The 17268-nt window shown below is 41.3% G+C and overlaps 2 protein-coding genes across 15 annotated transcripts in view; one reads left to right on the top strand and one right to left on the bottom strand.

Annotated features, from left to right (window-relative positions):
* Window positions 1–16541, top strand: part of ARVCF (ARVCF delta catenin family member) — a 295514-nt gene extending 278973 nt beyond the window's left edge. For 9 of the 10 annotated variants that reach the window (XM_037375833.1, XM_037375850.1, XM_037375823.1 and 6 more), the window contains 3 exons: window positions 2777–2868; window positions 4886–4999; window positions 6376–16541. In XM_037375833.1, the coding sequence (XP_037231730.1) occupies window positions 2777–2868; window positions 4886–4987 (194 nt within the window). In that variant the 3' untranslated portion in view covers window positions 4988–4999; window positions 6376–16541. The remainder of the gene's footprint in view (window positions 1–2776; window positions 2869–4885; window positions 5000–6375) is intronic. The other variant, XM_037375868.1, reaches the window with a different exon arrangement.
* The window catches only part of COMT (catechol-O-methyltransferase), a 19423-nt gene continuing 18528 nt past the window's right edge, over window positions 16374–17268 (bottom strand). For all 5 annotated transcript variants that reach the window (XM_037375971.1, XM_037375962.1, XM_037375947.1 and 2 more), the window contains one exon: window positions 16374–16815. In XM_037375971.1, the coding sequence (XP_037231868.1) occupies window positions 16636–16815 (180 nt within the window). In that variant the 3' untranslated portion in view covers window positions 16374–16635. The remainder of the gene's footprint in view (window positions 16816–17268) is intronic.

Here is a 17268-nt window from a genome sequence, read left to right as displayed (position 1 = left end):
AGTTCTCTAAAACTGTATCTGTGCCTCAGTTAAGCTACAGTCAGTCAGATGAGAGCACCTGGAGGTTGAAAATTGTTCAGACCAGAGACACACAGTTCAGATGCCCCTGTCCTACATGACCATCTTCAGGCAGAACTTTTCCTTTCTCCTCCTCCCCTTTTTTGGTGGGTCTGGACGTTTGATCTTTGTAAATTGAGAGGTGTGTGAGGGCACGGATGGGCTCACACTTGGCAGGCATTTGGTCCTGTAATTTGTGATGACGTAAAAATGTTTCTGCAGAGTGAATGGGAGGTGGTCAGTGAAGCAATACAGAAGACAACAAGCAGAAAGTTGAGAGAGGAATAAACAAGCCAAGAATGGGACATGCCTCTATTGACCAATATAGCTTTTGCCTGTACATTGGATTGTATTAACTGAGAATAACACACTTACACCTTGGAGCAGTAAGATCTGTGTAGGTCTCCTTTAGGCCACAGAAACAGAGTTAATTCTGATCGCTTTTTAGAATGAATCTTAAACATGGGAGAAGCAGTATTTTCTGCTTTCTTCAGAAAGCTGTGGTCCTTGGAGCACTGGGGTATTACTTCTCTGACGCAGCATCCTTCAAGGTTTGTTTTTTTCTTAGGTCAGATCATGAACTTCCTATCTGCTGCTGCTTATCTTGATAGAGTCATAGCATAGTCTGTGGTTTTCAGAAACACGTAATCCATTAGCAGAGCTGGTGTGTGCGGCACCGTTAGCATGCAGACCATGCAACAGTGGGTGACAGTATGAATTGTAAAATATGTTGGAACTTAAGATACGAAGAACAAAGTTCTTGACTGTTCTTTGTTGTTAAATTATTGTCACTGACTAAAAGCATGATCTACCTGTTGCTGCTGTCCTGGGTAAGCATGTTTTTTTAGGTTTTTTAGTAGTATTAAAGATCTGGTTTGCTTTTAATATTATTTTTTTTTTATTACAGTCCGACCTTGCTCCCTGGGAAGTATCACAGCTGCAATACTTCACTTAGTAGCTGTTGCTTTCTGGGGTTAGGTTAAATGTTTCCTTTGTATCTTGGCAATTAATTTAAAAGTGCAAAAATGCAAATTGATCCATTACATCATTGTGAGTATAAATAATATTAGATTGTAATAAGCTACCACTCAGTTGTTGTGAATTTGATTTTTTGGGAAGTTGGCATGTTTTCATCATTTAAATACACACCTGTGTGAGCTGCTTACTCCTCAGTAAATGAAGAATCTTTAGATTAGGGTATGACTTACTGGCAGTATTCATGCCTGTCATTTGAAGGAGGGTTATTGGTCATGTGTTCCTCCACAAATGCTGGCTAGGTAGCTGGGTACAGTTGGCAGGCTCTAGGTTTTTTTTCTTTTTTCTTCAAAAGGAATAGCCAAGAGTGTTAGGCATCTTCATTGTCAACAAATAGCTGTAAGTAAAGCTCTGTGTAGCAGTTATTTCCATGCTTTAACATTTGTGTACTACATGTATAACTCTTAAAATTCTGTAGTTATTTTTAGGCAGCATGGTTAAATAATCCGCTACTATCCACGATGTCATAGATATGTGTTAGTTCAGGTGCTCATTGCAGGTCTGTGTGCACTTGGGATTCTTGAGATATATGGGAAAACTACAGCTCTTTTAAAACTGCTGGCTGTGGCCAGCGTAAACGTCATTTAGGGCCCTGCTCTGCAGCTGTGTTTGGTACAAGTCAGTCTAGTTGTATGTGCTTCTGTCATGTGGGCAAACAGTGCCTATTTATGCCATGGGAACCCAGCAAAAAACATTACTTACTTTTTCTTAATGACCTGTTGCAGGCAAGTAATAAACCAAGAGGAGCGTTTTGACAGTTCATGTAAAACCTTCTTGTGGTATTCTAAGAACCCAGTTTGTCAGGACATGAAAACATTAATGATCCCTCAGTTACGCTTGGGAAAACAAAAGCCTACAGGAGCTATAAATTTGAGTGTCATTTACTCCAGATTACAATGCTGTCAAAGCAGAGCAGGAGAGGATCTATTTGTCACTGATAATGAGGGAAATTTGATGCTTCAGGAAGATAAATTAAGATTTGCATTGGCTGACAATGATTCAAAGCAAAGGTTCTGAAATAATTAGTGCCATTTCTTTATAAAACCTTCTCACACTTCTCTTCCATGTGTTCACCATGCTTTCATATTGTTTCTTAGTTGTCAGGAGAAAAAGCAACAACAGGTGCTACTTGGTAATGACAGACAGTCCAAGCACAGCAGGGTTTGCATCAAGATTTCTTCCAACTTGACAGGCCCTTTCTCTCAGTGCTCTGAAGGGGACTCTTCCAAATTGTTGTCATGTCCAGCTAGTAGTCAGGCTCAGGAAGAGTGGGAACATGCTGCAGAGCATTCAGAGAATGAACACAGCCAATTAATCAGGCTGCTAAGCAAGGAACACAAGATTTGGGCTGAATTTGGAGCTCATTAGCCTCAGGGCATGAGATGACAACTTGCTGCTTTCCTTGGGCACGCTAAAAAGTGCAGCAGGCTGGGATGAAAACAGTGCTGCTTGCTAATGAGTGCCAGCATCTGGCAGTGATATAAAAAGAAGGGTTTTCTATTTTGTTTTAAGCTGGTAAAAATGAAATTTCAGAGCTGGAGCACATGTGAAAAGCAGGCTGCCAGCATCTTTGGATCGTGATGGTTTATTTCCCCGTTTCTTTGCTGAAGAATTCTGCTTGCATCAGCTCCGTTTCTGCTCTTATTTGTGCTTTGTGCCTGACTGTCATGTTATTTCTCCTCAGATGGGTACTCCACCATTGATCACCGGGACAAGGAGCGCAAATACAAAACCAGTGATAACACAGGGGATGCCTCGGAGAAAGAACCTTTAAAAGTGAGCTTCCTCTTAGCCACTGAATGCTAGTTAGTGCCCTTGAAAGAAAGGAAGCCTGGTGTCCTCAGCAAAAAATGTAGGGTAGTTATTCACCAGGGGGCTCTAAAGGGCTTTTTCTATTTTTTAGATAAAGGCGCTGTTTTGTAGCTTAGCACTTGGCTAACTAGAAACAAAAAAAATTGCTGCTTTCCAGTGCAAGAGCAAATGCAGGCAACTGCTATATTCTTGTAAATGGATGAGGTTGTAAAAATAGAAAGTGTTTGTTCTGTCACCCTTGTCCAGGCAGCATTTCCTAGCCCAGTCCTGTGCTCAGACTTTGTTCTGAGAATAGTCACTTCAAACTGTCGCCCTGCTTTATTGTTTTCACCATGAGAAGTAGGTGTGATGCTGTGTGGCTCTGTGCAGCAGTATGGTGAACAGTGTTCGTTTCTGCAACACTCGTTCACAGTCCTGATGGTGGACTATGGGCATGGGCCAGGGAGGGAAAGACATGCATAGTTATGTGTGTGCCTTCTAGAAACAAATTTAGACAACTTCTTAATTTAAAAAGAAAATAAATCTTCACAAAGCTCTTTGTATTGTGCGTTGTGTGCAAATGTGACTTAGTAGGCTCTGTGTAATTTCTGTTGCATTGCTGTGCCTTTTCAGTAGACCTTTTACAAAGTTGATAATGCTGTGGCCATCAGTTCTCCCTGGCCTCAAAGCAAGCTTCTGGTTTCCCCTGGGGAAGTAATTTTTAGGAGGAGGAGGAAGATTCAGTCTGTAGAAGGCTGTCCTTAATAACCTTCAGTGCGTTGCTGAAAATACCAGAAGATCCAGGTGATTCATGTTGAGTGGAAACAATTAAACTTCAGTCAATTGAAAAGAAAACCCACTGTTATTGAACAAGGGAAATAAAAATGTGATTTGTAGAAAAATATTTCTATAGATGATGCGTTAGGAAGATGTCCTGCTGCATTGGTCTGCCTGTATTAACTTTACTGGTCATGCATTTTTTGCTATGCCCTGCCTTGCCGTGAAGGTGTACCTGCAGAATGGCTTCAGTGCGTCTGGGCATCTTTTTACGCACAGACCACTCTCTTCAATTTGCGGGCTCTGGCTATAGGTGCACCCCGTTGGAGGCTGCCCAGTTAGAATTTTTGGTAGAGGTGGTTGTGCTCCCTCATTTGGTTTTGGAACTGATAAAACTGAGCTGATTACTCAAGTCATGCAGTGTGCCGCCCTGCTCTAGTGTGGCAGGAGATCGCCCTGCCGGAACCAGTGTCAACAAAATAAACTTTCTAGTTCTCTCATCACAGTTCTAATTTGTTCCGCAAGGGTGCAGTGGGAATGGATGCACTAAGTGACATAAGACTGTTGCTCAGTAGGAGCTTGACAGAAAAAGTCTTTCTATGGAAAATAGTCTAAGCCAGGAAAATTAACAAATACTTGTTATTTTTGCCACTCTGAATTCATTGAAGTGGTCTAATACAACTCTCAAAATTGCATCAAGCAGCCCAAACTCCAGTGTATGCCTAAAGCGAAGCACAACCCAGAATTCAGTGAGTAGCTGCTTTGCTTTAATGAGTAAAGAGAAAAAACATTCCACCTTGACCATGAGTTCTCCCATAGTCTGCTGCCTCTTGGTTTTAAAGACAGAGGGTAACCTGAATCCAGCCTGCTGTACACGTCAAAGGTATGCTCTGCCTCCCCTTAGCAGGGCAGGGCTGAGTAGCTGCTACTCATCCTTCTCCGTGTGCTGTGAAACAGAAATATATCTGTGGGGTCTTCTGACTTGTGACCTCTTTGATAACCATGGCTCTGAGGCTCAAGAGAGGCCAAGAATTGTGAATAATGATGGCAGGGAAGTGTGGCCTTTTGGCTGTTGCAGATGCTTTTGTCAGTATTGTGCCTTTGCTGATCTTGTTTCTTTCTCTACCACTAATTTTCCCTTGTGCTCCTTTAAGCTGACTTGTTTGGTGGTTTTGTTTGATTAATCCGCTCTGTTTTGCCTTTAACTCCTCACCCTCTGCTGCAGAATGACACAAATAGGAAAAACATTAACAGGAGTAACAGGGCTTCGGTGAATCTGGTGGATGCCCGTGACATTAAACCCCAGCCTGTTGACTCCTGGGTCTAATTTGCATGCATGGTAGGTCCTTTTAATGGTAATTGGTGCTAGTGATTAACTTGTCTTGTGCATGATCTGTATCACTGTGGAATCTCTTCAAGGCTAACTGCTAACAGGGTCCTTTCAGACAAATGAAAATGCATTTGAAAAAAGGGTGATGTTTATATTATTCAGTGTTATCTTTAATGAAATGCAATCAAACACCACCGTTTGATTAAAAAAAATAGCCTGTCAGATAACCAGGCTGAAAATTAATATCGTGAATGATTGGTTGTCAGCTGAAATGAGAAAGATTTCTGCTGTTAGGCCATGGGAATGAATTTGAATAGCGTGTTCTTGCTTCCAACTATTTTTTTCCCCTCTATGCTCATTATAAGGATTAGCCTGAGACTTAAGGAAAGCATACCCTTGACTATTTATGGATGTCCCCCGAGGTTCCCATGAATTACACGGCCCTGCCCATCTGCAGGAAAGCTGCTGGTTGTACACAAGTTACTTTGCAAGGAGAGACAATTTTAGTTATACAATAAACGTTGACGCACAGCTCCCACTTCTCAATTCCTTTTTTTTTTTTTTTTCCTGTTGCTAAACAAAGGTGCCTTTTTGTTCCTTTCTAGTTCTCTGCCTTTGCCTCTTGCCAAGTTCCTCAGTAATGTCACTGGCCTTTCTTCACTCCTGCCACTGCTAATCTGTCTCCTGCTGTCTTGCTAGACAGCCCTCTACCCTGGTTATACCTTCTGGCACTCCCATCAGATGTGATGCTACGTTTGGAATGGCAGGTTCTGTGCCCCTGGCTATGACTAAAGGAAAATCTTAGCAACTGGGCAGCTTTCCCATCCCAGTGGACAATAGGCCTTTAAAGGCCTAAATTCCAAAACATTGGAGCATCATCCGCCCCCATAATTCTATGCTGGAATCACTTGAATTAGTGAGAGAGAAAACTTTTGTATGTTTTTGGGTAATGTTGGATTTTTTTCTTTCTCCTCCTTCTTTTAAGAGTCTAGTATACGTACTAAGTGTTTACATATTGTTTCTGTTCCCGGGTTGGAAACCCTTGCCCAGAGCAGTCTGTCAGCATTGCCAGTGGAGCAGACCCTAGCACCCTTGGCTTCCCACAGCTGGTCAGCACTGCGTGGTCAGCCTTGTGGGCTCAGCTGAAGGGCCAGAGATAAATGTATGTGTGCAGTGGCTGTACACTTAACTCCTGCACTCCTCCTCTGAGCAGTGAGGGCTTACAGGTGGGGTACAGGCTTCAAAAAATGAACTCTGCTCATTTTCTCCCAGTCCTACACTTCAAGGAACCCATATACAGAGGACAGGTTGGCATTTTCTGTCACTCTCCTGCTGCTGGGTCGTGTTACTTGCTGGTATTAATTGGTTTTGACTTTATTTTGCAGGGCTAGAGTCCAACCACATTTTTTTTAATTGAGGGGGAGAAGCAAACATTGAATCGACACACAGGATCTCATCAGTCACCACTGCCATTCAGATTTGGAGGGCGCTGCATCACTGACCAGGCTGCAGATTCTAGGAGGATGTGGGGAGAAAACACAGCTGACTGCCATTGCCAACCCCGGAGCACCATGCCTTACAGCAGGACGATTTGCTATTTAACTCAGTTATGTTCCCACCAGAAATAGCCACCGCCTCCCCCTCCCTCCCACTCCTGCAAGAAGAAAGCAAGCAAGCGAGAAAAGAGAATCCAAGCTTCCATCTAGCTAGCTGCGTTCTTATGCGACTCTTAGATGTGGATGGTGCCAAGTATGATAAGTGAAGTGAAGGTCATGTGGCAGCAAAGATGACAGCTTCACAAGTGAAAGAGAAACTGCAGAGTATTTGAAATAATATTGTAGGTGTAGCCATGAAGATAATAGCACTTTTCTGGTTTGGGGCTCATTGTTTTGTTTTTTGTTTTGGGGGATTTCTGTTGAACTGTGAATCTTAACATTTTTAAAGGCTTTTTGAAAAATGTTTAGGTTTTCTTTATTACTTCCACAGAAAGTGCAGGAATGTTGAGTGGGTTTCTTGGATTTCAATGAAGAGAGAAAATGCAGAACAAAAACTATTAAATGCTGGTTGAATGAACTGGAGAGTCGATGACAAAATTGATGCAAGCTGTATAATCTGCTTTTAGAGTAAGCTATATAAATCACAGTGCTATATTATCATTATAATCTGGTGTACAATACTTCTGCCTTTTGAATTCTGTAATGGCTCTGTTTTTATTTCCACATATTGAAAAGCAGTTTATTGAAGGTTTCAGTGTCCCTGGTTCAGAAATCTATGCTGAGAAATGGAGTTGGCTGGCTTTTTATTTTCTTATTCTATTCAAAGATTGCAATAAGGAGCTTTTTACATTTTAAATGTACCAGTGTTGTATTGATGATGATTAACAATTTCTTTTGCCATAGCTGTTCTCACATTGGAAGTAAATAGGAGCTTTTCTGTGGGATGTCTTACTTTGAACATGCTATAAATTTTAGATGGGTCTGTCACTTACATTTGATGGTAAATTCATCACTGTTGGATCAGTGTTTGCTTTGGGCTGTAGATCCCCATGAAAAATGCCACAAAGGAATTGGTTTGGCATTTTTTAAGTCATTGTCATGATTTCTGTGCTCCTTTGGTTTTGTTTTGAGATTACATATTTCATTTGGTGTGAAAATCACCTGTGTGCAACAGCTCTCCTCTAAGATGCCAGGGCCTGCTTTGTGTAAGCGGGAATTTTCACCTCACGAGAACATACTCTACATATCCGGTATCTGGTAATGCTGTGAACTAAACAACTTCAGATCACTGATTTTCTCCAGGCATTGGTCAAGGGAGGGCAGCAGATGAGAATAGGAAGCAAATGTCTCACCAGTAGCATCAGAGGACTTTTGCTGATTTTATTTGGTTGCCACTGTTCTTTGCCACATTTAGTTTTAAACAAGCTCCTAAAAACGGTGTGACTGGAAAGCACATTTTTTTAATCCAGCAAGCATCATTTGCGGTTTTCAGTGCCTGCCATTTCCTTTGTAATTAAAAAGGGGAAATATCCAACAACCTCACCTCCCCCAAAATATTACTGTAATAGTAAACATCGAAAATTTTTGTAAAAAAAATTTAAAAAGTTTTAAAAAAAAGGAAGTACCAAGAGCTTTGTATCTTCTTGAGTATATTAAAAATTTGACATGAATACATATATATAAATAAATTAAAAAAATCTATATATCTATATATATATATTGTTGTGCAGAGGATAGGTTAACAAAACCATGTAAAGTAGTTTGCAGGAGAGGGAAGCATTTGTTGATTCAGGGAAAAAGACTTGATGCCAGAAGCTGTCAGTGATTTGGATGATACATGTGCTCCTTCACACCCTCCCTTTTTGAGCCTCATCTTCCACGTATGTTGCAGTGGTTGCTTCTGGATCCTGGGGAAGGTGAAGTTGCTTGGAGCAAATTAAGATAGCAAAGATTTGTTTTTTCACCTGCATGAGATTCCTATTGGGCCAAAGATGCTCAGCAGATCAAGGGAAGCAAAGAGATACATCCATGATTATCTGTGTCGGGGCAGTGTGTCTCTATGTGTAGACATTAAGTGTGGCAATGAAACCAGATACATAGTCTGACTGTATATTATATCAATGGTGCTCTTTTCATACTTGTTCTGCCAATACGTGGAGACCCTTTTAACCAAGCTACACAGAAGAGTTTTATATCACTTTTGGTTATGTACTTGGTGTATTCTTTTTGTATATGAAAGGATTTTTTTAAAAACGTTCAGTAATTAGCAATGGAACCTGCTTTGTAGCTGATTAGAACAGTGTAAGAGAAGGGCCGTGCTGTCAGTCTGTCCCTGATCTACTTCAAACCATATATTTACCAAAGGAGTCTGAGCAAAAGTTCACTTAAAATAAAGACCTGACTGTTGAAAGGAGTCTCTGCTAAGACTTTGTGATTTAGTTATTGTACACATATTTCAAAGCCAGCAAGAGGTTAACAGAGAAATCTTCAGGAAGGGGGAAGCAAAGTGACTGGGGCCAATTATGTCCATGAACTCCTATCCCAGATATCCTGTGGCTCTCAGTGGGACACTACAGAGACACACAAAATCTGGATGGGAATCTGCTTTGGTCTCTGTCATTAGTGGGCTAAAAACACTGAGGAGTATTTGAGAAGCAAATTCAGACCCTATCCCACTTTCCCCCAAAAGTCCTTTTCGTATTTACACTGCATCTTGTGATAAGCAAACCTCCCTGTCAGGTTAGATGGCATTGGCTGCCCAGGGTCATTGTAGCAAACTGTTCTGTGTTTTCCTGGAAGTAAGTGTTCCTGGCAGCCAGAGTAGTTGTGAGCTGACTGCAGAAAAGATGGTATATCAAGAAGTCAAATACCAAGTCCATGGGCCAAGACTTCCCCTGGAATCACACATCTTACCCCTGCCCTTCCCACGCCTTACGATAATGACTGATTCCCAAGTATGTAGCAATAACCCATCATTTACATTACTGTGGTTTTTTTCTTCTCAACAAACTGCTGTTTGGATACTGGGGAAGGAAAATGGATTGGGGGTGACTTGCATGAGAGTCTATTGCTTTGTGTAATCATCCCACCAGCTGAAGTCCAAAGCAAGATACTGTGAACCAGGTCTGGTGATTTCATGTCGTTTTTCTCTCTGGCCACAAGCTCACTGCTGGGATGTGTGCCCACACCTGCCCTTCCCTCTCCCCTTGTTGGTGCAAGTGTGAATGGCTGTTTGAGCTGTTCTGGGATGTGGGTGGATGAACCCGTAATAGTTGTACTTTGGCAGCAGGGACTGTATGTAAAGAAGGGGAAGTGGCAGTGTGTGTGACTAAAGCTGCAGTAGGGTCTAGAGTCTCCTGCTAAAAGGCAGGCAGTGCTTTTTAAGGCTCAGGTATGTGACCTTCTCTTTTCATGTTGGCTCCATTGTGAAAACTGGAGGCAATTGGCCTGCAAAGGGCTGGGGTAGAGGAGATTTCTATCTGCAGAAGTTCTAGTGGGAGGGATGGTTGTGGAAAGAAATTATGGTGTTGCAAGACTCCTGCTAAAGAAGGGGGAGGAAAATTGATGGACCGGTGAGGGCTGAGATGCCATAGGGGAGAGGGAGACTTCTGATGGCATGTAATTACTGCAGAACTTTCTTCCCAGGGATGTGGCTTGCACATCTCCCAGGCATCTTCACTAAGCTGGGGAGGTTTAAAAAAAACACAACCATTTGTGTGTCAGGACTCCCCTGGAGAAGCATCAGGTTTGGTTGTTGAGCGTGTGAGCAATTGTGCTTGCGGTTACAGCTTCCCAGGTTGGTCGGCCTGTGCGGAATCGGAAGAGGAGCGTGGAAAGGCAAGGCTTTAGGACATTTTGTTTCTGTCTTGGCGTTAAGTAGCAATTTAGCCATTAGTGCAACTTGACAACTCAAGGTGTGTTGCCAGCTTGAAATGCTCCCCAGAGGACAGCTTGGGCAGCCGTAAGTCCTGATCTTCAGCGACTTCTGGGCAAAACACCTGCCTATCCTGGTTCCACTCCTGCACACTCAGACATGCCAATGCTGCGTGTGTCTGGATCAGGAAACTAAATCTTGTCCCTGTTGCCAAGGCATCACAAAAGGCACCGAGCTGGGGACTAGGAACTGACTTTCTGTAAGTGACACATCAAGAAAGCAAGAGGTGGTGTGTTTGGCACAGCAGATGAGTACGTTCTTGCCAGCTCCAAGGAGCAGTTTTCAGTAATGCTTTCTAGCATGCAAGGTTTATGCTAGGCAAAGCAGTTTTCACTCCTAGAGCAGACCGTGAGATTGAAGGTGGTGAGTTACCTTCTGCTACTTGCCTTAAAGTTGAGCGTATAGGCTCAGCTACCTGTGAGAGAGGCGCACATGTTAAACCCTTTAAGTAAGCAAAGCTTCAGAAGCCAAATGGGCACATTAGAGTGGTTGTAGCCTCTTCTGTTGTTCGACTGCCCACTCAGTGAAAACTACAGTGTGCCAACAACTTCAGCGAGCATTTTTGTGCTGTTGGGGTGGAGTTGTGCTCTCACAGTTTTTGAAGGTGTTTATATAGGCAGTTTCTTGCAAAACCTTTTTTTTTTTTTATTTAATGCCCTTAAAATCTGGTGTTTCCTTATCTTTGACAGAGAAGTTCTCTGATTTATTGGTACAATAACTAATCTAGTGCATTTAAGGGTAAGGCATTAAGATCCTTTTTTTTTCTGTCTTAAGTTTTACATCAGGGTAGGATGTTCTGAAGTCCAAGGTGAGGAGGAAGATAGCGCAGATACTACAAGGCCTGCCAATCCGGTTCTTACTGTTCAGAAAAACAAAATAACTAGACTAAGAAGCTTACTGGTAATTAGTAGCTAATGTGTTTGTAACTATCATGTGCCTTAAAATTTTCATGGTAGGAGAATAAAAAAATCAACAATGTGTTTTCTGTAATACTGCTCAACATTCTCTCTGTAGTTTAGACTGGTGGGATTTTGCATTGTATTTACACTGTACTATAAACTGAAACACTTAGAATGGTTTGATTTTACAAGTATGGAGAGGAAAAAAAAAGGTGGATTATGCTTTTCATAGAACAAATGTTACCATGACAGAATGTATTATTATTATAGGATCTTTCCATAATGCAGACAAGTAGAATGCTTGTTAGAAACCAGGTATGTAGGATAACAATTTGGTGTGTTTTCAATAAACCATGCCTGGAAAGAACACGTGTGCCATTGGTTATCTTTTCGTTACATCAGGTGTCACAAATATTCTTTGGCTTTGCAACAGCCATTTTCTGTGGCAGGGGATTATTGAACCCTAGCTCAGATCAGCACTCGGTGTTAGTAAAAGGTCAGTGGCAATAAGGGCAATTCCGATATCCTTTAAGCTAGTATAGCTGAAAAATTTTTATTCGTTGCCATATGCTGGAGTTGTAGCGTGACCCTGGACTGTATGTCATGGGGTTTTTTTCCCTTTTTAATATACAAGTATATTTCTGTGGGAAAAACATCTGCATCACTGTTCAAAGGCCTGCACGTTTGGGACCACAAGCGTAACTTGCCGATGGCTTTTCCATTTGGGAAGTTACTAACCTTTTCCAATTTAGTCATAAAATCCATGTAACTTTACAAAGACTTCACGTTTCTGAGATATGTGCAAGTGTCATAAATGTAAGTGTGTAAGAATAACAGAAAATCTGTAAGTTTATTGCAGCAATGTCTGAGGTTTGGGGATGTGCCAAACAATTTACATTCATTGCTGTGTGAGGGAGAAAAATCGCGATACTGTCAACCGTGTTTTTCAAGTAACTGACAGATCTTAACTCTCTTGAGGACTGCCCCTGCCTGTGTTGATAAGACCAGCAGGGAGACTGATACACCTAAACACATACTTACCACTGTGCCTTCATGAAGCATGACAAAACCCAGTACATCTTGACTTAAGTGTTCTGCAAGGTCTTACACATAGAGTGGAGGTCAGGTTTTCTGTGAGTGAAAGGTTGATGAATCATTGCCAGTGACAGTTTGCCATATGTGAATTCCTGATTGTACCATTCACAGTACTATAAGGTTCCACTTACTTGCGAATGCTTGCAAATAGCACTTGGAAGGTCATCTTCAGCTTGCTTTCCCTCTTTATTTCAGATGTCCTGAATACATCCCCAGGAGTTTTGTAAAATCACGTCCAGATTCTTTTCTTGCAGCTGTAGGATCTAGTTTCACAAGTGCTGTGGTAAGATGTGGGCTCTTGGCCTTAGCATCTTGCTCCTAGCTATCACCGGTGTTCCATTGCAATGAGGAATCTGATTTTTTTCTTCATGGGTGGATGCACTAATATGGCAATTAATAGCAGATGCTATAGGTAAAGTACTGAGCTAAACCAAATGCATTGTTTCTACAACTGACCTTTCATAGCTGTCAAAATGATTTCACTTCCAGCTTATCACAAGTTGGTCAAATGGAAGCATTGAGTCCTGCAGGTGAAAGGTTAACCTGGTAACAACGGGCAAGAAATACCATAGCCCTCATCTGTTTCAGGTTTCCGCGGTGTCTTGGGGGAATATTCTGTCCTCATAGGTCTCTTCCCCAATGTCTTACTGAGGTCTCTGTGCAACTGAAGCACAGCAATGGCTGAATTTCATTCAGTTATGAGCCAACAGGGGATTTTTTACAATGGGAAGTTGTTTTATAATGGGACCATTAACTAGCTGCAGAGACAGAAGTGAAGACTAAAACTCCTTTACTATTTTTAATGTGCATGCACAGCAAACAGAGCTTTTATTCATAAGATAACTGATTCCTAATTGATTGACTATTCAACCAAATAAGCATGCATCGCTGTCCTGGTGGTATCACCTTTGGTGGCAGAGCAGTCTCAGTGATCTCCCTCTTGCTGCTTTTCTAGGGTTTCTGTATGTGTTCTTCACTGCATCTGTCCTTTGACTCATTGCTCAAAATTCCTCAGTGGGATGTTTTTCACTTCCTCATACCAGTAGGAAGAAGCACTAGTTCCTGTACAAACTTGTGACGATTACTGTTTGCTCTGATAATTTCTGCTATAAGGATTGCTACGTGGGTGCTGTTATGCTCAGTTTGGTATTAAATTAGGAAGCAAAAGGGACTAGTGTTGCATTTGACTTCCTCATAAATCCTTCTCATGTACACTGATTTAAAGAATCAGTTCAATATTTGAAAGACAACATCATGTCCCTTTGAGGTAATGGAGAGGCTCTGGCAGAAACCAGACCTCACTTTCACATCTTGCCTGAATCCATCACTAAGGCAACCTAGAGAGGAGCTGTCATCTGGAGAACAGATCTCCGTTACCAGTATTCGGTGGAATCAGCCATTTGTGACATGAGTTGTGAGAATTTGCTGAAAGCTGTGTGGTGTTTTAGGGGAGTTCTTTCCATTGGGAGCTTTCTGTCTCTCAGTGGGCAGTCTTTAAACACGTGCTTCCAGATGCACAGTTCCGTAGCTGTTTTGTGCAAGAATAGGTTGTGTCTTCTGATTGCAGTAAGCTGATGTTACAGTAACACTCAGTAGGTTTTTAGAATATATTTCAACTAGAAGATCCTTTGTCTATCTTTTGCTGCTCCCAGAATTCAAAATACGCCTTTATTTTGAAAGGTAACTCTTCTCCCTGGGAGATTTCACATTTATGTGTCAGTGACTCCAGATCATATTTTCTCAACAGACCAAAAGCCTTTTTTCTTAGTGTCAGTCATGCAAACAGAGTCAAGCTTTTTCCTTTTCATCCTTTGCCACCAATAATTAAGAGCATTTCAGAGGTGCGGTCAAGTGGAAAAAAATTCCTTGTGTATGGAATTCTGTAAATAATCTGATGATACGTACAGTGTGCTTCTTTTTACAATTGGCCATGTGGGAGATCCTTTCTAATAAATTAAAATACCTTTTCTATACTAAAAGGTGGCTGTTAATTTGCACATATACTACACACGCATTATTCGCTAATGTATCTTTTGAAATATCCATGCTAACTCTACAGATTTCCTCCTTCCCTAATTTTCTTGACAGTCTCTGGGACAGTAATTTTGGCCATTAACTAGCAGCAGGAGTGTATTTTTCTGATCATCTCTTGTAAAAGGCCAAACAGTCCTACCTGTTTACTCTTACGCATCCTTCAGCACGTGTCTGAGACTTCAGTTTGTTTATCAGTGTATGTTAAGTGCCCTGCTATGGCAGGAGTGTCTGTTTAGGTGCAAAGGTGTTTAAAGCTACAAACAAAAAAGGATTCTTTGGAGTCGTGACCTTAGGTGTACAGAAAAAATTTCTGTTCAACTGTATGTATCCAGATTTTTCAGTGTGCTCTAGAAACTTGTATATGCCAGTAAATGGGATTGAAGATTATTTTCTTTTGCAAATTTTGCCAAAATTGCTTGGAATCACCTGAAGGATTTTGGCCCAGTGACTTTGAGTTGAGCCTGAATACCAAGAGGATGTGCTGCTAAGCAAGCTCATAGAATAAATCGCTGACTTACAGTGTGGGATGGATGTGTTAGAACTCAGGGTCTGCTCCTGTGCAGGACAGCACGCAAGTCACGAGGGGCTGTTTATCCATAATCTAATCCAGTACAGTAAATCTTGTATCTTTCTTAATGTGACAGAGTTTAAATTGTTCAAGAAACTCTTTAACAGTGTTGCCTTCTCATATGCCTGTGAAATGCACGCGTTACAAGCTGACTGGGTCACCATGGTTTGCTTGGTCCATTTCTAAACCAACTCTGTCACTTTAGCTTGTTGTAGTTTTCTTTTATATCGTCAGGCAATTCTCTGCTGTGCTCATTATTGGTGCCCTGGAGGTGGATTTTCTTAGCACACAGGCCAGGGTAAATACCACTTCTGTAAGGTGGGCTATAGAAGGAGGAAGCCAGTAAGAAGTCTGAAAGAGTCCATACAGAACGTGAAAGATGAGAATGGTTATCCCTGATTTTCACTCTGATTTTCAACTGTTGGATATTTCTGTGGCAGTTCCAAGGCTGGAAATCCCAAGCGCAGTGCAGAATTCATGGGAAACAAAGGGATTCATATGCCTGCTCTATTGGTTTTTTAGGTTTTATTTATAAATGCAACCATTGCCTCATTATATAATCACAGCAGGAAATGCCAGTGGATTTTTGCATTTTTCAGGTGAGTTAGAGACTTCAGATTTGGATTTGTATCTTCTCAGTGATAACCCTCACTATTCATATAGTGTTAACAGCACTGAGGTTAACCAGGGTGTGCAGGACCCACCTCGTAAAAGCCATTCTCTTTTGTCTTGATTCTTCTACAGTGTCTGAAACATACACAGCACTTCAGCGTAAACAGGTTGCCCTGCCCCTAAAAAGCACCTACTATGTATATACAATATAATGAGATGATAAGTAAATATCAGGGTATAAACAGCATTTTCTCAAGGTCTCTGATACTATAGTTTTGGTGTTCTTTTGGAAAGAGGTTGCTCCTTTTGTTATCTGTCTGTTACTGTGTTTATTTTAATCTATTTACTACTTCAGTTTTCCCTACCTCTGCATAGGTAGATTAATTTTTTTTTTTTGTCTTCTGCAAAATACTGTTTTATTTTCTCATCACTGCATGGGTCTTTCTTCTTTCAGTGCATGCTCTTTTCTCTCGCACAGAGATTAACTTTTGCAGTAACCATGCAAAAATAGATCTGATACCACAGTAGAAGCCTTCACTGCATTAAGTGGCATGCTAGTAATTTAGCAAAATCAGGGTTCCTGAAATGGTCTTTTCTTGCAATGTGCATGCTTTTTTCCACTCTTGATATCAATTAATCTGTTTAGCCTGGGGACACAGGTCTTCAGAAGTTGCAGCGATTTTTTCCACCTCAGCTTAAGCCCAAACTGTGGTGGTTTGAGCTCAAAAGAACAGACTGCATTTTCGATGATAAGTGTCAAGGCAAGGCAGTGTGCATCACCTTGGGTTTGCTGAATTATGTGAAACAATGGAACAGACCATTGGGCAGTTACCCTTCTTACTCCTGACCTTGTTTTCCACCTGGTCTAAAATGATCTCCACTAGCGCTTGCTTTAATTACAGGCTCCAAAATACAAAAAAACCCCCAAAATTTAAAGCATGGACGAGTTAGCCTCTGCAGTTGCATTTACATAACTTGAAACAATGGTTGAGTATTAATGGCTCTCTTTATCCCAAAAACACAGCCTTTTCCATAGCATCCACCACTTTCATATATTCCAAATGAGATGGGTAATTAGTGCATTGGAAATGGGGGTTGTTGCGGATATAATTAATGAATTCTGGAGCTCCTGGGACGATGATATTGTCAGCCAGAAGAACCGAGCCCTTCTTCAGCAAGTTGCATTCCTAGAAAGAAGAGAAATTGCTTCATGGTGGCTGTTAAGCAGACATTGGCTTGAATGTAACATGTTTTCATGTTAACCATGTTGTACTCAAGCACCTGCATCCAAAACCCCATTGTTTTGGAGGGAAGAAAAGATGTAAGAGAAGCTGAGTAACTCTCTGATCCTTTGTGGTCATGTTTAATACGCTGGCTTTTTCTGTTAACCCAGTCACTAGAACACGAGAGACGCTGATACTCTGTTGGGTCATTCAGGTTCTGAAATAGCAAATCAAGTGCAGTGGAGGTGTGCAGTTTGCTTCTCAGATTTTTTCCAACTATGTCTACATAACCTTATGGTTTTCTTTTAGCTCTTATGCCTAATGTTTGAAAACTTTTAATATGGGATTAAAATGTTGTAGTAGCTCAAGGTCGTCTGAGAGACTGAATGTACCAGTTTGCTTTGGCTAGTCTCGGCC

This window comes from Falco rusticolus, chromosome 1 (assembly GCF_015220075.1).
Source record: "Falco rusticolus isolate bFalRus1 chromosome 1, bFalRus1.pri, whole genome shotgun sequence".
NCBI classification, from domain to species: domain Eukaryota; kingdom Metazoa; phylum Chordata; class Aves; order Falconiformes; family Falconidae; genus Falco; species Falco rusticolus.
The sequence above is the reverse complement of the archived record's forward strand: the minus strand, read 5'-3'. Positions and strand labels throughout refer to the sequence as shown.